General features: G+C 40.2%; 1 protein-coding gene across 1 annotated transcript; it reads left to right on the top strand.

Annotated features, from left to right (window-relative positions):
* Window positions 1-13,704: 13,704 nt before the first annotated feature.
* LOC147615468 (F-box only protein 6-like) lies at window positions 13,705-15,778 on the top strand. Its single transcript, XM_086779571.1, has one exon. The coding sequence runs from the start codon at window positions 13,971-13,973 to the stop codon at window positions 15,531-15,533; it is 1,563 nt and encodes a 520-aa protein (XP_086635697.1). The 5' UTR covers window positions 13,705-13,970; the 3' UTR covers window positions 15,534-15,778.
* Window positions 15,779-23,587: the final 7,809 nt, after the last annotated feature.

The raw sequence follows: 23,587 nt of genomic DNA, 5'->3' as shown, positions 1-23,587 counted from the left end.
CATAAGAATAAATAGTAGACTCTGGTATAATGAGACATTAAAAAACAAATTGTCTAATGGAGATTTTAGGAAAAGTGTTGGCAAAGGAGGTGCTGAGTTTTTTTTTGTTAATAGATAGGGATAAGAGTTGTGGTTTGCTAGTCAAGAAATACAGGTGAAAAGCAACAATGAGGCTAAATATTTTAGCTTCTATTTGGGTCTTGAAGAATGCAAAAAATGAAAGCTTAAGAGGTTGATTATAAAAGGTCATGCCACGCTAATCATAAGACAGGTACACAAGGCACTTGGAAAGTAAATAAGGATGAAATGAAGGGCTGGTTTTCTAAATTAAGGAAGCTTCTTAACTATTTTCATGCTTTTCAAACATGGCATGTGTCCAGGGATGACAGCAAAAGGGCTCATGAATTGGCAGAGCAAGTTTTTACCAAAGATGTGCATGCAATGGTGATCGAGAAGCCTTTATATCAAGGTAGAGAGTCTCTTTATGAGGAAGAGAATGTTCTTCTTTTACATGTTTTGCAAGAAAAAGTTTGGATTCTTCAAAGAGGAAAGAAATTGTCAAGAAAGCCATGAGGTATGTGTTAATTGTGGTAATTATCTTTATCAAAGGAACTAATGGTATTATGAGGAGAGTTTTATGTCAAGATAAGATCTAGGATTGCTTAAAAGCTTGCCATGAAGAGGGATGTGGAGGGAATTATGGAACTAGAATCACAAAGAGGAAAATCTTGACATCCAAGCTTATGTGGCCTAGCATGAACAAGGACATTAATCATTGGTGTAGGACTTGTCAGATGAGTGCTAGAACTTTCAAAAACTAATGCTAGTTCCTATGCACCATATTTTGAGCTATGGAGGTTTTGAGAAGTGGGGTATAGATGTTATTGGACCTCTTCGAGGGACTCAAAACAAGAAGCATTACATTATCATTGCAATAAATTACCTAGCTAGGTGGCCAAAAGCCAGAGTGACAAGCAATGCCACAGCACAACACGTGTGTAAATTTATTTATAAGATGATTTGTTGTCATTTTGGTGCTCCTTTGGAGGTTGTTAGTGATCTAGGAAGAGAGTTTAGGGTGGATGTAGTAAAATATCTTGCCAAGAAATTAGATATAAAACATAGGTTTACTACTCCCTATTAACCCCAATACAATGGACTTGTGGAAAGTTTTAATGGTGTCCTATAGAAATTATTATTCTGTAAGATTCCTCCCCAGCCTCTCAAGATGTCCAGTAACTTCCCCTATAATCAAATTCCTCTTCAGATATATAAAAGATCTTATTTCTACCTATTTTGAGAGAGAAAATGTTATAGAAAGAGGTTATTCAAATTTTAGATATTTTTGGATGAAAAAATATCTGTTCTTATTAAAATAAATTCCCCCGAAATAGAAGTTCAAAAAGATTTTCAAAAGGTGCGTTAGAAATCAATTATAATCTGATCAAAAGGCCTTATCCTAGGGATCCAGATTTTTGAAAATTTTAAATTAAGGTTTTGAGAGACCAATCAGATTCATCCAAATGTGTGGAGGAGATAAATAGAAGAAATAAAGAAAATCCCCCCAAAAATGAGTAAATACTCACATAAGATGAAGAGTGGAATAAGGACCAAAGGAAATACTAAAAAAATAAAATTTTGACACCTCAGAGTGGGGATTCTCCCTCATGAAGGAGGCGCCTAGTTCACATGTGTGGTGGAGTTTTAAATTCCCAAAAATTGAGATATTTCATCTCTCCTCTCTCCTAATTCAAGTCTAGTTCCAAAAAGTAAGCTAAACTGACCCAAAAATGGTCTAAAATTGACCAAACTGATTTGAAAAATTCTAGAATTAGTTTGCTTGGTTAGAAGCTCACTTTTTCCTATAAATAGAAGCCTCCCCCTTTGTTGAAGCTTAATAGTGTTTTATGCACTATTACTCTACTTCTCCCCAGAGCCAAAAACTGTGAATTTCTTAATAATTCACAAGTTTTTGACCATTCCCTCTTCTAAAGAATTGGTGGCCACTCTTGTTGCAAACAAGAGCAGATCCCTCAAACCATCAAGCCAAAGGAAGACTCCCAGAAATTCATGTAAGTTAGAAATCCTACTTTTTCTTTATTCTTTTAATGGTTTTCTAATTTTTGTTATCTTTAAAATGATAAATTGATGCTATGCCTTGTTGGAAAGGCTTTCCCCCTCTCTTCATTCTTAAATTCAGCCTTTCTTTATCCTAGTTAAGTAATCAAATTGTTAGAATTAAACTTTCCATATTGTTTCTCTTTTAAAAGTGGAATTTGATTAGTTTAGAATGCTTTAAACCATTAGGGGATAATTTTTAAGTAATTTAAGGTTAGGAAAATTTAAAAAATAGTCAGTCATACAAAGGAGGTTATGGCAAAATTTTCTTAAATTTTGTGAAATAAGTTTTATCTTTTATTATTCAAAAAGAGTAATCCCCATCGTTTGTGTATTCTAAAAGTGTTATTTTCATTCTAGGAATAGAAAAATGCATAGTAGAAATATTTTTATTATAAAAGTGTTATTTTTATTAAAATTAAATTCTATGCATAGAAAGATGCATATTGATTATTTTTATTATTATAAAAGAGTGATTTTCATTAGATTTAAATTCTATGCATAGAAAGATGCATATTGATTATTATTTTTAATTATAAAAGAGTGATTTTCATTAGATTTAAATTCTATGCATAGAATGATGCATATTGATTATTTTTTTAATAAAAGAGTGATTTTTATTAGATTTAAATTCTATGTATAAAATGATGCATAAAAGAATTTTTTTATTATAAAAGTATTACTTTCATCAATATTGATTTTTATGCATAAAATGATGCATAAAAGATTTTTTTAATTATAAAAGTGTTACTTTCATCAATATTATTTTTTATGCATAAAAGAAAATTTTAATTGCAAAAGTGTTGCTTTCACCAATATTGATTTTTATGCATAAAATGATGCATAAAAGAATTTTTTTATTATAAAAGTGTTACTTTCATCAAAATTGATTTTTTTAATGCATAAATAGATGCTTAAAAGGATTTTCCTTTTATATAAAAGTGTTATTTCCATAGAAGTTGGATTTTATGCATAAATAGATGCATACAGAATTTTTATATCAAAATAAGAGTTCTCTTTAATCCTATGTTTAAATCCCATGAATATTGGAAAATGAATAGGTAAATACTCTGATGCACGGGCTCGCGGTGCTTAGGACACCCATGCATATGTCGTGGAAGATATATATATGTATGATGAGTGACGAGAAAATTATTGTAATTTGTTACTGGATCTCGTCGTTTGCTGACCTGCTGGTCTCAACGGAGAGTCGAGAGTGATACTATTTTGTGAGAAACAAGGATTGAATGGAAATTTTGAGTTATGACATCTGTAACCAATAATTATTTAACAATGGATTGTTTTATAAATTAAAGTTTAAAGAGGAGTGTGTGCGTATCTGTATTCTAAAGCAAAAGTTAAGAAAGGCATTCAATTATGGGTGGGTGAGTACTTGTCTGGTTCTACCAATTCCAGTGGTTGGGCGGTGGCTAACCCATGGGCCGGATGGCTGGAATCAGTAGAGTTTTAATAATAAAATTGATCAATAGGAATACGCTTAGAACTTGAATAGTTAAATAATAACCTGAAGACTTCTCAAAATGAATAGATCAACGGTTGTGTGCCTGATTCAATTAGGAAAAAAGCGTTGATTCCTTCAAGTTAAATTTGTAATAGTTTCCCTTCTATCTGGTTTATTCAGATGAAGTTTGTAATAGTTTCCCTTCTATCTGGTTTATTCAGATGAAGTTTAGTTCAATATCTTGACCTCGTTAGAAAAACTCGTTAAGAAATTCAAAATGGTGGAATCGTCCCTGTTTTTCGAGCATGGGAAATTTTCCTGGTCTCGGTTTTCGGAATGACCACCGGCTTAGTCTCGTGCCCGGACATTCGAGGGCGAGGCCCCGAGTGAGAAACCCTGCCCCGCGTAAGAGGAAGGTACTTCCGCCTGCTACCATCCAGGAATCCGATGCGCAGAGGTGGCAGTGGGATCTCACATGTTCGAATTCATGGAGGACTATCCAAATGATATATTTGGCCAGGTAAAAAATATCATTTGAATGATAACTTGATGAATATAAAGATAATTGAAATTCAAGATAATTGATGAATATAAAGATAATTGAAATTAAATACGTACATATAAGAGTTCATCCTCCACATCAAGTTTCTCTCCAAGGTTCAACTCTTTAACTTGATCACTATGAATTAAGAGTGAATTTTTTGGTGAAGACGGGCATACAAATATAGTTAGGATAAGACATGTCCCCTGTGTTACACATTTTTTAAGAATTAAAATAAAGTCTTATTACCATTATATGTAATAAGATAGATTACCTTTGTTGATGTTAATTCCTTTTTCCTTCCCACAAGTGGTGTACACTCCACAACTTGGTGATGCACCATTACAAAACCGTGCATTGAGGCATAATGCTCAACCTTTGTGGCATCCTCCATCCTGTATAGCCATGTAAAGAAATGAGCAACATCAAAGAGAAAAAAGTGGTCAAATTTAAAGGCCGAGACATATATATCATCATTAACTTTATTCCAATAAGGAATCTTACTTATGGAACAACCCTCTACTACAATGTCCTATGCAAAGTCACGAAAAATCAGCTCAACACAATGATTCACCATCTTTCCTTTCACCTTGCCTTTAGTATAAATTATGCTTAAAGCTTCCATAACTCCACTCATGATGGTGGGGGCAGATAGTTGTTTCAAACTTTGAACATCCAATGCATGGTCTATAATGCTTACATTAAAGGAAAATATAGTTCATTTCAAATAATAGAATGGCTACATCTTGTGTAGATATCCATTATGATTGTTATGGCTCACCTTAACCCTCCTTGAAACACATCCAAAAAGAGATTAACTGGTGAACCCCAACTATCGTGAGGATCTTTCCAATGGCCGAGCTCGTAACCCTTGAGGTCTCCAAGCTCTACAACTCCTTGAGAAGCAATTCCACCACATCTCTCGTCGCCGCGAGCGTTGTCACACCGCCGCGTTGCGCTACGGGTGAGGTCATCCCTCCTCTCACCTCACTCCACTCACACACACTCACTAGCATGAAATAGGGAGAGAGATTAGTAAGAGTAAGACTCAATTGCACAATGGGAGAGTTTATTGTATTATGAGAGAAATTCACTTATATACATGGCCATAAGTGTTCACACTCACTTAAACTATGGCCGACCGGGCACTTTAGGCTCATAAGAGGCCTAATGCTATTATGATGACTACTCTCATAATATATCCATGAAGTACATCACTTAGGACTTCATCCTATCTTACTACCACACGCTCTTAAAGCGAGAATCACCATAAATACTCCATCACACCATTACGGGCGCTCATCCAAGTTGTAGCTTTGGACACTATTGCTTTATATCTTGAATGTATGACCCCTCCTTGATGTAAGATAATGGCGCTAGCTCTTGTTAATCCTAGAATTGGATTAACATTCTCCCCTTCCTGATGGCAATCATGTCCGCGTGATTGCGTTGAAAACCTTTGTGTGGGGAGAATGAACAAGCTTGTCGATGGCTTTGATGTTGAATGACATTCAACGGTCTTTGTTTCTCTCCGGAGGAAAAAAAGAAAGCTATTTAATGAATGAAGAGGTTAGTTGTGTATTTGGAATTCCTAACGGGGTGGGGGGTTTTGTGAATGATTGCATTTTTATATTTGTGTGAGCCCTTTTTTTTGGCCCACTTTGTTTTTGGGAATCATCGGCAAAGTTACATGTGATTTTTGTTAGTGGGGACACTAAGAGATGTTAATAATGGGAGAGAAGAGAGAGAAGGATCCGGAGGAACGTAGAATTAATCATCTGAACAAGATGGTGATTCTCAATTCCTCATTTGATTCATTGAAGCGACATTCATCATTTGAAGTAATTGGCTTGTGATGAATGATGTCCCTTTGTATGGCAGGATTCTTGTCAAATGTTGTTGAGTAGGACCTAATCTTGTCTTCTTCTATCCATGTGTTTTTTAGGTTTTTATGCATAATTAAGTGCTCTTAGAAGCAGATTTACATGAAGTACAAGAATTGAGTTATATAGACTCTTATATTGAACAGCTTTGTGTTGAAGTAGCTACTTGTTGGGGTGAGGAATAAGGATTGAAATAATTATGCTGACTTGCGAGGCTAATATAGATATCTTCACTAAGGATTGAAGATCATTGATTTGTGAATATGGTGGCATCATTTGGAGAGGTTTGTAATTTGAAGAAAAATTCTAGGTGATGGATTGTACCATTGACCAGGCTTTCGCCCACCATGGCCCCCCCATCTAGAGATGTACCTAGAAGTTGTTGATGGTGAGGCTTTGGTGCAAACATTCTCGAGTGCATGAGTATGGGTATTTACTTGTTATAGAGCAGCTGCTACATTAATTTAGCCGAAAGAATAATAAGCAATAAGCTAACAAATATATAATGGCTATTGAAAGATTATTGGAAAAGGTTAATGCGTGAGATGTCTTAATTCGTGATAAGGCTTAAATTGTGAAAGTGAAGATTCTTAAGCCATGAGATGGAATTCCGTAAATTTGTAGATTTTGACCCCTTTTATTTTTAATTTTATAGGTCATCTATGTCATGATTTACAAGCAACAGCTTCTTATGCGCTCATTTATTACTTCCAGAGGGGTGACAAGAGGATTGTTATTCTGTTCTTGATGTGCTCCTAAGTCTCTGTATTGCTTCTTAAATTTGTTGTTGAAATGATATCGAGGTAGTAGGGAAGATTGTTGATTGTTTGCTTGAAGAGACAAACTCTTGTGTTGGTGCTGAATGCACGGAAGTGGTGAGTGATTTGCTTGCTGTTTCTTGGGCCTCCATTCTTGTCGAACTTTAGGTGAAGTTATTGGAGTTGGTGGTGAGGTTTTCTTCACATTGTTCAATTTTGGCAACCATATGATGGAATTACCATCATAGTATCCTTGTTGTTGACGTACATGCACAGGCACTCATCTTTGACGAACACCATAACTTGGTGGCCGATTTTCTTGGTGTTGAGGCTTTCTTCTTTGAGCAAGCTTAGGGGACTTTGTTATGCGCTTGGGGACCCAAGCTTTGTTATTTCTTTGGTAGTACCCTTGTGCTTGCAGCAGTGTTTTTGGTACCCACACTTGTTGCATTGGTGGAGTTCTTTGAGGAACTTGCATAGGCTTTTGTGGACGGTGTTGTGGAGTACTTTTCTTTTGTGGACGGTGTTGTGGAGTACTTTTCTTTTTCCTCAACTTTCGAGTGCTACGGCAGTGAAGAAGAGGTTTTGACTGTCAAGGCACCCAAATTTGATTGGCACCTTCATAGTAGCCTTGAGCTACAAGTAGCTGCTTCTCCATCCACATTTTGATACTATTAAGATACCTTGATTGTGGTTGTCATGGTGGAGTTTTCGTTTGGGTTGATGTGGAAGGTTTGGGACCCTCCTTGACTTTGGTTGGCGCTGAGGCTGCAGGTTTGAGACTCATGGGCATTGTTGATGATGATGAGGTTAGAGTCTCTTGTGGAGTGGCTGTCGATGATGAGGCCTTTGAGCATATGGTTGTCTCCTTTGGTGAGGTTTGTCGATGAAGATGCATAGGCTCCGGGGTCTTTCCTTTGAGTTCCTTGTTAGAGATAGATGGTTTGGCTGGGGGAACTTCTTCGGGAGTAGATGTGGATTGCAAGGTTTTGGCATTGAACTTCGTAGATGGGGTTGAAGGAGTAGGGGCTTTATCGGAGTTGGTTGTTGATGCAGATGGTAGGTCATTATGTAGAGGGGCTTTTGTGGAAGAGGCTTGTATCATTTTGCATCCAGCATCATAGATATCCATTAAAGTTGGATCCTCTTCCTGGTAGTATGTTATTGTCAACTTTTTCTCGTTGACCATCATGATGACTCTATCGCTAGCAAAGCACAGTGGTGCTTGGGCAGCAACATTCCATTTATGCCCAAAGATTAAATTTGCTTCCAACACATACTCAACCCACAAAAAACTTGCAAGTGAGAGTTTCAATATACATTGTATGTTCAAAGTACCCCAGACATGGCATGTTCAAGTCTTGTGTAAAGGTAATTCTTTCAGGATGTGCCGTGAGTGTTGGTTAACCTTAAAAATCCCATAGCTCAAGGGTCATGAGGTTAAACACTTTTATAACATTTATTAAACAAAAAAAATCGCAACCAGAGTTAAGAATGTAAAGACGTAAGTAAAAAAATAAAAATTTTAAAAACATAATTAAAAATTTATAATTTATCCATATTTCAAAGAGCATTGTTGAAATTGCACATGAATCATTCCAATACATGTATATCGTCAAGGCTGAAAAGGTGATTGCCATTCTTCTTTACATGAACTTTTCTTTCATAGATGAATAACCTACAATAGATTTTCTTATTGTAGATAAGTTATCTTGGTGCTCCCTCCAATAAAAGTTGGATCTCTCTTAATAATGTTGTAGTTAGACTTCAAGGATGGCAAACCGATCCATTTATATCCTAGAATTAAATATGCCTCCAACACATACTCAAGCACAAAGAACTTGTAATTGAGGGGATTTGTTTGCATATAGATTTTTTTATTCAAGTGCCCTAAACATGGCATGCTCATGGTCTTTGTAAAAGGAATCCGCTTAATATTATACTGGAGGTTGGCCTAACAAATCAAAGGTCATGAGATTGTCTTCACACCATGAGTAAAGTTGAGCTTGTATCATTTTGATTGAAATGGACACTTTAATCCCAACCTCTAAACTCTAGGAGGATTAAGGTCAAGTTCAAGTACGAGGTTTTGTATTTCTTGTGATGCCTCTTCCTCCTCTTGCAAAAGGATTGCTATGAGCTTCAAAGTCCAATGCTCATTGATGCTAGGTAGAAACCAATGTTTGTGTGAACAATTAGTGGATTAATATATAGGCATTTAATCTGTAAGGGAAAAAGGTTGATTTGAATTTAAGCATGGGAGCCAATATTCAAAGAAAATCAAGGGAAAAAAGTTAAAGGCCTTTCACCTAGAGAATTATGGTGGTGATGGGTGTCAACTTACGATCCTTTGAGAGTTATGGCAGTTGTTACAGGCAACCCCGGCTACTACTGGGAATAGAAGCAAGATGATTGCTTGAGCTCGCAGCAGGGTCATGGTGCATAATCATCACTAGAAGAATCAAGAAGTGAGGATAGAAAGGCAAGTACTGAAAAAGTCAGAATCAGTGCTATGTAGAAGCTAGCTTGGAAGCCTATAAAAGAAGATAGGGGGTCTTTGTGGAAGTGGGCTTGGCCATCTACAAGGAGGTGATGCTACTGTAAGGATTGAAACCTGGAGATAAAGAGCATGAGTTTAAGAGTTTTCACCTAGCTAGCTTGAGTCTGTGGCGGTTATCATCCTTCCCATCATAGTCTTTAAACCTCACTCTTTTGCAAACCTTGATTCCATCATTCTATTGAGACTGCATTGAGAGAGGAGTGTGTGAGAGAGGGTGAGAACACAACCATGAACACCAACGTGCATCAAGAAGAGAAATCAGAAGAAAATTTTGGCTAGACATTTGCAGGCCTTGCTCTCAATCAGTTTTCTTCGCACAAGGCAATCTCCTTTGTTGCAAGTGGCCTACCCAATATTCTTTGGGTTTTTAGGTAATCTTTATAAAGCTTATAGAAGGAGGATTTAAAGAAGAGGTGGAGTTGCTATCTAAGGTTTTTTTGAGGATTTTCCAAGATGGTAATAAATGAAAGCTCAGAAGTTAAAAGAAGGTGAAGCTATCTCAAGGTTTTTACAGCTATCTAAAGTTGTGTGTTGTTTTAAGATAAGAAATACTTATTTTCTTGTCTATATTCTACCACTTTGGAGAACCCATCATACTTGTGAAAGAGGAGTAATATGCTAAACCTTGTCAAAATAAAGGCAAGTCAACAAATCTGATCCGAAGCTTTGTGTCACTTTTTATTGTGTTGTTGTGGACATTATGCGGTGTTGTTTTGTCATAATCAGTTTTTTTTAGAGAGTTTGTGAGATTTAACATCCCCATGCCACAATCATTGTATAATGTTTTTATCACTTTGTAAGATCATTGTACCCTTGTAAGTGAGTGAGTCAAGGAAAGTGTGAGTTGGTTTTGTTGGAGAGTTGGGCCTATGTTACCCCAATTTTGAGTGAGTTTAAAAATAGTTCTACTTTGATTGTATGGTTTGGGTGGGTTTGAGATCGGTTAGAAGACAACACAAACATTACATAATTCATTTTGTTCCTAATGCTGGTTTGTTTGGAGATCAAGATGACTACCATTATTTTGTCTTTGGTTCTTGAACTGCGTGTCTGAAATATTGTTTGCATTGAATTCATCGTGGAGGTGATTGGTTCCTTGAGGACTACATGTGAATGGTTTGTAATGCTAAAGCTCCCCGAATGGATGGGAAACCTTCACCTATCCTCACATCTACCTGAGGAGATCTTGCATGCTGAGTTTTGTGAAGAAGAAGATCTCATTTGATCCAATTGTAATCACAAAGTGTGGCTTAGTAGACATTGTAACTTCAAAATATATATAATGTCAACTTCAAATTAGATAGTTTGCTTTTAGTGTTGTACCAGATGCAATTAAAAACCCTCTGACGTTCTCCCACCAACACAAGGTTTCACTTGTACAGATATCATTGAATGTCAAAGGTAGTTGCTTTTAGATTGAGGAGAGAAAGAATTGTGCTGGTCTTAATGGTTGTCTAGTCTTGTTCCACTTGTGACTATGATGATTCTTGGCTAGCTATAGAGACATTTAAGTTTAAAGGGCAAGTCTCACATGTTTTGGTGCCCCATTGAGGATAGAGAAGCTTTGTGTTAGAGGTTTGATCATCAGGTTAGAAACCACTTTACAGGTCACCTTAAGACCTATGGTGGATGCTGGTGCAGGGTATGAGTTGTTCAAAGGAGAGAAGGGTGAGGATGTGGATAGATTTCTAAGAAGGATAGAGTTAGGATCTCTTAGCAAACAATAGGGATGATGATGCCTACAATTTATGAATGGTAGGGTTACTCTTGAAAGGAGCACCTAGGGAATGGTATGAGGATGTGCTAGAGAGCAGAAAGAGGACAAGAGTGATCAGAGCAACTAACAAATGATTTGAGAAGGAAGTATGGGAAAGTTGATAACCTAGAAGACCTTTTGAGAGAGCTTAGTATGTTGTATTAAGGGGAAGAGGAAGAGATATTAGCCTTTGTAAGTAGATTTGAAGGGGTATGGAGAAGATTTTACGGGTTTTGGGAGAAAATCAAGTGCCACCAGACTTCATGAAAAAAGATAAACTTATATGTTAGATATCCGTAACGCCGCTACGGGATTATTACATGGAGTTATTAAGGAAAAGGTGGAGCTTAAGGATGTTGAAACTTATGTAGAGGTAGTCAGGTTCCCCTCCTGTCTCCAATTTATCTATCACACCACATTTATCAAGTATTCTATATCTCCAAGTAATCACGTCCCATATTAATCTCAATTCTCTCTTCCATCCAATACAATTCTTGCCATATATCTTTATCCTACCTCTAGTATAGTTATACTTAAGTTGTCATATCCAGAGAAGGCCCTTTGGTTGCATCCTTCGTCCATGTAGGTTACAACGTCTCATGGTCATCATAAACGGGCCCCTGGGTATCGAACTAACGCTTTCATGCTGCTCGGTTGTTGAAACAAACCATGGGCAAAAAATAGTTGGATAATGCAATTAGAATCATAATTTTTTGTGAAATTAGAGAGCATCTCTTTATGTAACAGAGATAGTGTTAGCAAATTCTTATTCTGTCCTCTCCCTCGACCTCACAAAAAATGGCCCCTATTGGATTAACTTCAGGCATGTAACTCAAAACACATAGAAGTCGGAACTAAGGAAAAGTAACACGAAATCCATGTCTTGCACATGTAGCAAGGAAGGTAAGGACGTCTGACTCCGAGCCTTGCCACTCTCAGCACAGCTGCGGGAGGCAAAAGCAAGGACGTCTAGACTCTCTCTCCTGTGTGTCCGTGATTTGTAGCACAACATGATTCTCAGGAGATGGAATTCAAGGAGAAGGAAAGCAGCAAGTGGATGCGATTCTGCTTGCGTCTGTCATGTCGTAAAGGCTAGGGCTGGTGGAGACTGGAGCGTTGCGGCTTGAGGGAAGGAGAGGGTGGGAGAAGCTTCATTAAGGACCATAGACAGTGCCGAGCTTTAGCTTGGATGGCCACCCCGACCACATATGCTCCACCAGGCAACTGGCGATTACCATCAAGCATGCCTTTCAAAAGGGCATGATTTGGAGCCTGTTCCTTGCGCTCAAAACAAAAACCAAGTCACAATGCTTCACGATGATAAATGTAGAATCAATCTTCGTCTAGAAGAAGATCAATCTATTCTAATCTATGGGTGATCCATCTTGAGCCAAGTAAAATAGACATGAAGTAAGGCGAGAAGGATGCTCTGTATAGCGTGAAGGGGTCGAGATGTAGTGTCGTGTCTAAAGGGGGAAGGAAAGCGTCCAGCCGTGAAGAGGGTTTGGTCTGGCCCAACTTGAGAGGATACTTTGCAAGAGCAGAGAGCAGGATGCGTAGGGCTGTGCAGCGAGGAGCTATTAATGCAGGGTGACATGGAAGCCATTGGAAATTCAAAATGAATGGGTAAGTGGAGGCGTGTTCAGCAAGGCTTGTTGGACGAGGTTTGAGAGGGTACTGCTATGCTTGCCACCTGGCACTTGAGGGAGGCCTCACAACACATCACGTGGCACTCCATATAGATGCCACATCAATTCTCAGCCTTAAGGTATTAGAGAAAAGGCGACATCACCAAATCAATAATAAAGCACTTCCATGACATTTGCAAGGAGGATGGAGTCCTTGAAACGTTTCAAAATTTGATTCATACGAAAGATGTGAGTTTTCATTCGTAATCGTGTCTCAAAGGCTTTTGAAAAATAGCATTTCATGTATTATGCCCAGTGGGCTCGCTCGGCATTTTCGGACATCTCTTTTAGGCAGGGAGAAGGGGAGATCACAGGGGAAGGACAAGCAGAGGGATTATAAGGAGAAGGGAAGATCGCAGCGGAAGGGGAGATAACAACGGAAGGGAAAGCAGAGGCAGGAGGATCGAGGGGAGGATTGGAAGCAAGAGACGTTGAAGTGCAGGGGACGGTGGATGGCGACATGAGGTGGCTATGGCGGAGGGCGCAGCAGCTTGCATCAAGTAGGGTAGGGGCATCTTTACAGGCACGCAAGGTGCCGGGGAGCGATCCAGAAGGCGATGCAAGGACAGGTGGCATTGATATCTCCCACGAATTTATCCCTCTCTCCTGTCCCGCCCCTTCACCCCTTCCCCATGGGCTAATATCATTTTGCACCATTTGGACCCTATGTCGTGTCTCATGTCCATAATTTTACTCATTCTTTGAAATTTGATTACATCGTAGGGAGCAATCATGAATGAAGTCGAAATCAATCAATGAATGAATGAATTGGAAAATGTAGGGGGTAATCAATATGAAATGAATAAATTCTAAGCAAGTGATGATAGAAGAACCCAATATTTTCTTGTGATTATTTAACATTGTCAATTTTGCTTTCTGCTTTCTTGACGATTGCTTTCTGCTTTCTTGACGATCTATAAAGAGTTGCGGGGGGAGTATTTCCCGGAGGGGTAAACCTTGGCCATTTGTTCCAGAGATATTCCCCGGTCAAGCGGAAATTATATATCGCGAATCCCCAGCCTACGCCTGGGAACCCGTCTTCGAAGAGGAAGAAGGAGAAAAGGGCACCCAACCCGCTGATCAGAGCGATTTTGGGTGGGATCCCTGAATTATATTTCGGCTTTCTTGGCTTAAACCCTACCAACCGGCGGGGCAGAGGGGGAGGGGCAGGGTGCGGGGAAGAAAACGGTTGGTTCAGTGAAGAATGGACGGGGGCAGGCAATTAGGGCGCGCGGGGGGTAGGGGCGGAGGTAGGAGGCCGTTCAAGCATGGCAGGGCATGGGAGGCCTCATCAGATTCGGATCGCCAGGATCGCCCACAGAAGAGGTGCAAGGACGGGATGCAGGTGGTCATGGATGCAGCAGCTGCTGCAGCCGCCTCAACACAGCGAAGAATAGTGCAAAATACAGACTTTTGGTACCGCAGTCTCTTGGCCATCATAGCTTTGCGAAAGACGCCGCTGACGACAACTGAGTGGATAAAAAGAGCCAAGGAAGATCCAGGCATGTGGATCCAGGCACATGAAGAGCCTAAGTGCAAGTCAGGGCGGAAGGAGGAGCCAGAAACAGATGGTGAAGAAAGCAATGCTGTGTTTGTGCCTTTCCATCTCATATTTCCCAGGCTCCCAGTACATCAGCTTTTTCAACTTCGATGTGTCTGCAAGCTTTGGAATTTGATGCTGCAAGAAGGGCCACACACGAACAGGGAGGAGGAGCAGGAAGAATACTGGTTTGTCATGTCCCGACCGCTTCCACATGATCAACGAATTTGGAGCTTCAGGGGCTTCAGCAGCGTAGACAACAGGACCTTCTTCCGCTTCCCTCTTCCCAGCCTCAGTCATGGTAAATTATCAACCTTGCTCGGGGGAATGCATTGTAGCCTTCTACCGCGGTTCGAGCATCGATCTTATGTGGGCTCCTGTCTGCCTCGCCTAGTCAGTGCAGGGGGGCTTATGTGTGCCTTTGTGCATAAGCCAGATGCATTAGATGATTACTTTGTTATCGTCTTTAATTGTCTCTCAGGCTCTGTGAGGGTGCTGCCTCCTCTCCTGAATTCGCAATACCTCTCCACAGTACCTCGCTCCAAAGCTGTTGGTTGCCACATGTACATGTCAGTTGATGGTCAGGACCCAAGCCGGTATTTTGTCATGCTCACACAACAGGAAGCAGTTGTAAGGGACAGAGACAGTCCATACTTTGAGATTTTTGACTCCAGGAGAGGCTCTTGGAGGGTCGGGTGCAACATTGAATCGGCAGTGGCCGATTCTAAGGCGTCTCTCGGTGACTTCTTTTTTCTAACGTCTGAAGGGACTCTGCTGGTATACCATGCTGCACATGATTTGTGGAGGAAGGTGTTGGTGCCCAGAAGAGAATCTGGAGGTTCTCCAACCTTTTCAAAGCACAAGGGAAGATTGCTGCAAGGCCTCTCACTGACATCAGATAATACTTGCCTTGGGTTTGTTGTGTGGGAGCTACAGCTTGTTTCTTCCATAGATGCCATCTGGGTGGAGGTGGCAAGAACCCCACAGCATCTCTGGCAGGAGCTTTGTTGTAAAGATTGGATTCCCACGATCAGGGCAGAGGGAGGCCTTTTCTGCATGACATTCGAAGATTCAAATCTGCAGGGGCGTTTCAGACCACCTCTTGTGTATGACATCACTCAAAACTCGTGGTATGTATTGCCTGGCTCGAACGATTTTGGTTGCATCTTGGTGCATAGGCCAAGACTAAGTATGCTCCTGCCCCGTCTTGAGGGGGAAGAGGCATAGTGATAAAATTACCCCCTCATCTTACATACTGTACATAACACAGCTCGTGCAAGGCCCTTATCACAGAAATTCTTGGCCCTGTTTATGCTTTGCATGGCTTGTGCAAGGTACCTGTTTTATTTTAACAATTATGCTTCAAAGCTTTCCCTGGTCCAAATGCCTTGTACAGCATACTAACTGCACAGATGCACATCATGCTCTCGTGCAACCAAAATTACATTTTCCCCTTTTTGCTGGTGGTGTTTGTGAGGTTCCCACTGGGCACCTCATGCAGAGGGAGGGAGGGGGGGGGGCGGGCTTCATACAAAGATTGCTTCATGTGTGGCTTTTCTTTGTATTTTATCTCAAAATGTACACTGTCAAGGTGCGAGTGATGATTTTTACCAGCGTCAGTGGTTTAAAATCACATTGAGTCCGATTTTTACTTTTCTCACTTCTAATTATTTACTAGTCGCACGAACAACAAGAGTAAAGATTGGGTGTTCAAATCAGTGTCTGCTGCGAATGGGGTCTTTAAATTGGCCCCTGCGTTGGATGTTAATCAACTTGGAATCCCCTTCTAATAGGCTGTAGTGCGCATACTTTGTCATGAACATGGTAGGGCCAATCCAAGTCCAGCAGATTGTGCCCAAAACAGGATCTTTTACATGATTTGACAGTTGAAGAGAGCATTGGTAACAGAAAATAACCAGAAACTGTTTATTTGTGCATGTGCAGTTTCTTGGATTGTACTCTCAAAGACATAGTAGATTATATGAAGACCAGGATTTTGTTTAGGAATGCACACACGATTATGTTTTGAAGACATGTTAAGCTTGTCCATCCGTTTGCAAGCATCCTCCAAGGCGTGTGCCAAGGAGGAGATACTAGTGTTTTGTTCTTGTTTCAAGAGAGTTTTATATGCTGTAAGCACGTGTGTCAGTTCAGTACACAGACTAAAGTTCAAGAGTGCCGTCGTCTGCATGAACCGCAGCACGTGTGGTAGTATAGAAAGGGCTTGCATGTAGTCTCATGGTCTGCATTTATCGCAGGACCCAGTGCTGAATTGTTTGAATATATGCAAGGTGACACGTTCAGTTACCTTTTTAGCTTCTTGCATGCGTAAAAGCAATTTAAACCTATGATGAAATTATATAGATGCAGTCTTTAGCAATTTGATGGGACATGTATGTGGTACGCCTTGATGAAACATCCTCTTTGAAGGGAAAGCCCAGATTATTCTTAACAAGTGTGTTGTGAAGGGTTCTAAAGGCTTTTTGTAGCATAAGACAACTAACAAGGGCACTATGCCTGTAACATCTTGAAAACAATACCACTAAAGTAAATGAAGTTTTGTGGGGATAAACTCAATTGCATGCATATGGATGCAAGAAATGGGCGAAGCTGATGGTCTTCATATGGATGGATGGGACATCTCTCTTTGTTGCATGTTGCTACATGGACCGAGGACTCTAGTTCCTATATGCACCTTGACAAAAAAACATGCTATTGTGGAACTAAAAGAGAACAATACTTTCAAAGCAAATGCGATGTCATATAGCCAAAAAGTACTAGACTCTTCACATGACGATCATGCCATGTATCCCTTGTGGTGAGACTATGAACACATATGATAGACATGTTATGGATGTAAAAGAGCTCAACATATACAGGAAAACGTAAGCAAATGTGTAAGAGCACAAGTCTCCTTGTTGCAAATGGAATGACTCATACTGAGAACTTTGCCTACACAAAGCACGATGGCAATAATGTCACGAACTACCTCCAAGTAGTATGCATCATGTGGGAGATTTTACACCTGGTCCATGGGTTTCAAAGTCAGATCACCGTCTGTTAGATGTCGAAATTTAGAGCCATGCCCACTTCTTTATCCATTGTAAGAGGGCTCCCATCATCCATGTATGGAATCGTACAAGTCCACAAGATTCCACCTCATTGAGGCAACACACCTGTCATGTGCACGGATTGGTATCTAACGTGTACTGGGGTACACAAGACTAGCTCAGATAGCCTGGGGAGGCTTAGGGCTAGGCAGGCTTGATTCTTGGGTTGAGTGGCAAGGGAACGAACCAGTTAGAGGTCTTCGCTATTTTTGGCGCATTGGGCACGAGTCTATATAAGGGGCCCAGAGGTTCGGTTCTCAGAGAGCCAATGGGAGCAAGTCTCGTTCCCAGATGCTAGGTCTGATCTTGGATTGAGTCGCGGACGTGCGCCTGTATCTTAGTGTAGCCCAAGGCCCAACAGCAAATCCAAAGCCTCTAGGCGCCACCTGGTGGTATGGGACACCAGGCTGGTCAGGATCTGGTTGGGAGTTCGTGCTAGTAGCTCAGCTCGTGGCTCAGAGGGGACACCTCCTGATTCGGGATCGCATCCCGTAGATGTTATGGTTAGGTGGTGAGCAGCCTGCTCAGATTCCTCACGTTTGGTATGTTCGTGTTTGCTTGCAGATTAGAGGTTTTAGGAGTGCTGGGATCGTGTCAATTAGTATCAGAGAGGTAGGAATCTTTGTTACGAGTAAATTTGGATGTAAAAGAACCAAATACGACTAAGGAGAAGGAAATAAGCATATGCAAAGCATATGAGGGAAAGCATATGCATAAGAGAAGCATGAGACAAGGAAAAGAGAAGGAGAAGCATAAGAGAAGGAGAGGGGAAAAGAAGAGAAAGAAGAGGGGAAAAAAGATTGAAAGAGGGGAAAAGAACCAAATATGCATAAGAGAAAAAAGAGAGAAATCATATGCATAAGAGAAAAAGAGAGAAAGCATATGCTTATGCTTATGCATAAGCATATGAGCATATGCTCATGCATAAGCATAAGCATAAGCATACGCATAGGCATATGCTTATGAAAAGAAGAGAAAAAGAGAGGGAAAAAGAAGAGAAGGAAAGGAGCAGGAGACATATGCTCATGCATAAGCATAAGCATAAGAGAAGAAAAAACATATGCATAAGAGAAAAAGAGAGAAAGGATATGTTTGAAACAGGGGAAAAGAGATTGAAAGAGGGGAAAAGAGATTGAAAGAAGGCAAAAAGAAGAGGGGAAAAGCAGGGAAGGAAGAGGGGAAAAGAGATTGAAAGAGGGGAAAAAGAAGAGAGGAAAAGAGTATAAGCATAAGAGAAGGAAGAGGGGAAAAGAGATTGAAAGAGGGGAAAAAGAAGAGGGAAAAAGAAGAGAATGAAGAGGGGAAAAGAGATCGAAAGAGGGGAAAAAGAAGAGAGGAAAAGAGCATAAGCATAAGAGAAGGAAGAGGAACAAAGAACATAAGCATAAGAGAAAAAGAAGGAAAGCATATGCTTATGCTTATGTATGAGCATATGAGCATAAGAGAAAAAGAGAGAAAGCATATGCTTGTGCTTATGCATAAGCATATGAGCATATGCTCATGCATAAGCATAAGCATAGGCATAGGCATAGGCATATGCTTATGAAAAGAAGAGAAAAAGAGAGGGAAAAAGAAGAGAAGGAAAGGAGAAGGAGACATATGCTCATGCATAGGCATAAGCATGAGAGAAGAAAAAACATATGCATAAGAGATTGAAAGAGGGAAAAAACATAAGCATGAGAGAAGAAAAAACATATGCATAAGAGATTGAAAGAGGGAAAAAAGAAGAGGGGAAAAGAGCATAAGCATAAGAGAAGAAAAAACATATGCATAAGAGAAAAACAGAGAAAGCATATGTTTGAAAGAGGGGAAAAGAGATCGAAAGAGGGGAAAAAGAAGACAGGAAAAGAGCATAAGCATAAGAGAAGGAACAGGGAAAAAAGAGCATAAGCATAAGAGAAAAAGAAAGAAAGCATATGCTTATGCTTATGCATGAGCATATGAGCATAAGAGAAAAAGAGAGAAAGCATAAGCTTGTGCTTATGCATGAGAATATGAGCATATGCTCATGCATAAGCATAAGCATAGGCAAATACATATGCTTATGAAAAGAGGAGAAAAAGAGAGGAAAAAAGAGAGTGGAAAATAAGAGAAGGAAGAGGGAAAAAGAGATTGAAAGAGGGGAAAAAGAAGAGGGGAAAAGAGCATAAGCGTAAGAGCAGGAAAAGCATATGCATAAGAGAAAAAGAGAGAAAGCCTATGCTTGTGCTTATGCATGAGCATATGAGGGAAAGTGGGCGGGAAAGAGGGAGAAAAAGAGGAAAAGAGGGGAAGAAGAGGGAATAAGAGAAGAGAGGGTTCCTACACCCATGCCCATCACTGCAGCTAGCGCTTAAGGCGTTAGCTGCAAGCCAATGCAAATAACGGAAATAACAAAAGGGAAAAAGAGGGAGCACTTTCTTACCTGGAAAAGTCCCGAATCGTGTTTTGTGGACTGACCCTACAACAAAGAGGAAACATACCATTTTTTCAGATAACTAGCTAGAGGAAGGAGGAGTTTAGAGAAACAACTTTTGAAAGGGATTGGATGAGTTTGGATAAACCTGCAAACAAGGAGAAAGCATAAGCCTACAAATAAGGAGAAAGAGGAGGAAGAGAAATACCAAAAAGAGAAGAGGTGAGTCTTTTTTCTTTCACCATATCTCGTTTTTTGTCCTTAACCTCTGAAAGTCAAGCATGAAAATTAGCACATAGCCTTAGCAATACAAGGAGAAACATGCTTCAACACTCACAAAACAAAATCTCACAAAAAATGAACCTACATTGCTTAAAGAGACACACCTTCTTGAAAAACTTCCTTTCACATAAGCAGAGAGGGAGAAGGGTGGAGAGGGAGCACAAGTGTTGGGAGAGGGGCTGGGTAGGGGTGAGGAGTGGGGAATAGAGAGGAGGAAAGCAAGGTCGTCGAATATAAGGTGGGAGAAGAGATTTTTGCTTTTCCCACAATAGAGATGTGAAAGACAATGTCACACAGGGTTCCGAGTTTTAGCCCCGAGCGTCGCTAATTTGACTCATTATTTGGATATTGTTCGTTTTGAGAATCATCATGTATGTTTGAGAATCATCATTATTCGAAGCCTATGTATGTTTGAATTGTGATAGGTTGCTCTAGAAGATGTTGCTTGCACCAAATACCATGCCCGCATCAAGACTAGATGAAGCGAAGAAGATGCTAACAACGGTGGGTATGGATTATGATACCATCCATGCTTGTCGTAATGACTGTATTCTCTTTCATCGTGAGCATGGATTTTTGGCTAGTTGTCCGAAGTGTGGGGAACAACGATATAGAGATGACTTGTAGGGTGAGCAGATACTGGTAAAGATTTTGAGACACTTTTCCATCATTACAAGAATACATCACATGTTACAATGCAAATCCATAGCGGAGAACTGATGACTTGGCATGCATCTCATCGGTCCACTGATGACACATTGAGGATTCCTGCAGATTGTGTAGCTTGGAAGCACATAGATAATCATTGGCTAGACTTTGCGAGGGAGCCACACAACTTACATCTTGGGCTAGCCATGGACGGCGTCAATCCTTTCGGGTTACGCTCGACATCTTGGTCGACATGGCCTTGCTGAATTACAATATCCCACCATGGCTAACAATAAAGAAGGGACACCTCATGCTTGCACTACTTGTGCCACAAAAGTACAAGGCCAAAAATATGGACGTGTACATGGCACCTTTGATAGAGGAGTTACAGATCTTATGGAGAGGAGTGCGGGTCTTTGATATTTCCAGAGCTCCTAGACATACCAATGATATTTTGGTCAGGGGTATCTTGATGTGGACCTTGCATGACTACCCAGGAAATGCAGAGTGCACAACTACGTGGTTGTGTCTTTACATGTATACTATAGGATTATGCATTTATGACTCTCTCTCGCACGCATGTCTTATAATAACACATCCATGCACGTGTGCAGGACTTGTTACAAGTGGGTACCGTGCTTGTCATGTTTGTGGACCGGGTTGCACGACGATACTCCAAACATATGAGGAAAAATGTTTATGAAGGTCATGCTCGATATCTTCCCTCGACCATCTCACGCGTGGAGGTTAGCTTGATCCACCACCACCATATTTGAAGGCAAGTGACTAGATTCAGGCTTGGAGGGCGAATGGAGAGGAACCTCCTCGTGGTATGAAGAGGCTATCGATCTTTCATGAGCTTCCTTATTGGGGTTAGTTACAAATCAATCATCTCTTGTATTCCATGCATATCTTCAAGACTGTGGGGGCTACTATTTGGGCACACTTGGTTGGTTCCAAAGACTCGAGAGGAGTGTGAGCAGACTTGCGTGCTATGAATAGGAAGTCTCGTTTGTGGCCCCAACAAGTGCGTGCTTCGGGAAAAGTTGTCCTCCCGAAAGCAACATGGATCCTCTCCACGAGAGAGGAGGCAGCGGCGGTCAAGGCGGACATTTTCAAAGGACAATAAGCTAGAAAGGAGCATTTTCAAAGGACAATAAGCTTAAGGGGCTCAAGTCCCATGATTGGCACAAGGTCTTACAGGTATTCTAAGCTGTAGGATTAATGTACCAATAATCGTGATGCGTTAGTGTAATTATGATAATGTTATATTATTGACATGACTTCTTTATTGCTTTGATAGTTCATCCTCCCAATTACACTAAAAGGGTGCTTAAAAGAAGATGTTAGAAATGCTATATTCAAGATCAGTGGTATTGTGAGGTATGCCTACTATCAAATTGCATTGATTGCATTTTCTTCAATTTAAGCTGAATAATCTATAGACTGATTATGAATATATCTTACATGGGCATGTGAAATAGGTGGATATCTCAAAAAGAGATCTCCATATCGAGCATCGGGAAGGCTAGGGTGGATTCCATCGAAGCCGTATGCTTGCTTGAGAAGCACTTTCCCTCGAACATTATGACAACTCAAGTGCACTTGCTTGTGCACATAGTTAATGAGGTGGCCATTTGAGGTACCGTTCATAGTCGGTGGATGTTTTTTCTCGAGCAGTTTATGAAAACTTTGAAGGGTAAGACAAAGAGAAAGACCAAAAGCAAGCATGGCAGAGGGATGGCTTGTGCAAGAGTCATTAGTATATATCATGGAGTTTCTTGCATCCATGGATCCCGATATGCCGCAGGCTTGGCATAACAAGGATGATGATCGCATCGTTGGCGAGGTTCCCCAAGGAAAAGGGATTGAAAGAAAGATTAGCGAAGAGTAAATGGAGAAATTCAATAAGTTTTGTATCCTCAATAGCAAGGAGATGCAAAAGTGGATTGAGAGATATGAAGCGGCCAAAGCAGAAAGAATAGTTGCAAGGAAGAGATTCAGAGTAATTTATAGGTCATTGCAACCATATCCATCGGATCTCGCCCTTCTCCCCACTCACATGTCACTTGATTGGCTACAACTGGCTCTACGTAAAGCCGAATGTGATGGAGAGACAATAAACAAGCGCGAGCGAGAGTTATCATCTGGATGTATGATGCATGTAAGTTTCTTACCTCTTGACGTAATTAAGTAATTATTTGTGGCAATATACGCTATAAAATAGATGCATCTTCATTGTTTTAATGATGCTCTTTTGCAGTACAAAAAGTACAGTGCATTATGGTCATCTAGACAACATTTTCACATGGAACGGATTGATTCAAAGAGAGCCACGTATGATTGTGGATTCATGGCTAACTTCACACAAGATAGCCAAGCAAGTGCTTTGGATACCAATCTTCTCTTCTCATAGTTCGATTATTGTGGAACCATACACGAAATCTATGAAATTGATTTCAGATGATTTAGTATTTTCATTCTTGATGTAAAATGGTTTAGAACTATTTACAATGGTCCCCATGTGACAGTGAGAAAAGACAGTTTAGCAGTTTCTTTGCAATAGTCTCCACCAAACTTTGGACCGATGAAAGTGATACTTTTGTTCTTCCCGAGCATTGTGAGCAGGTGCATACTAATGATTTAATTAATCAAAACTTTCATTTTTAAAGATCCATTGATACATGTACTTAAGCATAATTTCATATATATAATTGATGGGATTTGGCACCCATCTTCAATATAGGTGGTTTTTCATCCGGATCGTTCTAATCCAAGATGGTGGTACGTGATCCAAGTTGCACTACAAAGTAAGCAAATTTTTGAAGATAGAGATGTGGATATGG

The sequence above is a fragment of the Cibotium barometz genome, chromosome 40 (genome assembly GCF_041138505.1).
Source record: "Cibotium barometz isolate CiBa-2024 chromosome 40, ASM4113850v1, whole genome shotgun sequence".
Lineage (NCBI taxonomy): Eukaryota > Viridiplantae > Streptophyta > Polypodiopsida > Cyatheales > Cibotiaceae > Cibotium > Cibotium barometz.
This window is presented reverse-complemented; position numbering and strand designations above follow the sequence as displayed.

Excerpts from the sequence above, each read along its gene's own strand:
- LOC147615468 (XM_086779571.1), top strand. The coding sequence starts at position 13,971 with ATGGACGGGGGCAGGCAATTAGGGCGCGCGGGGGGTAGGGGCGGAGGT.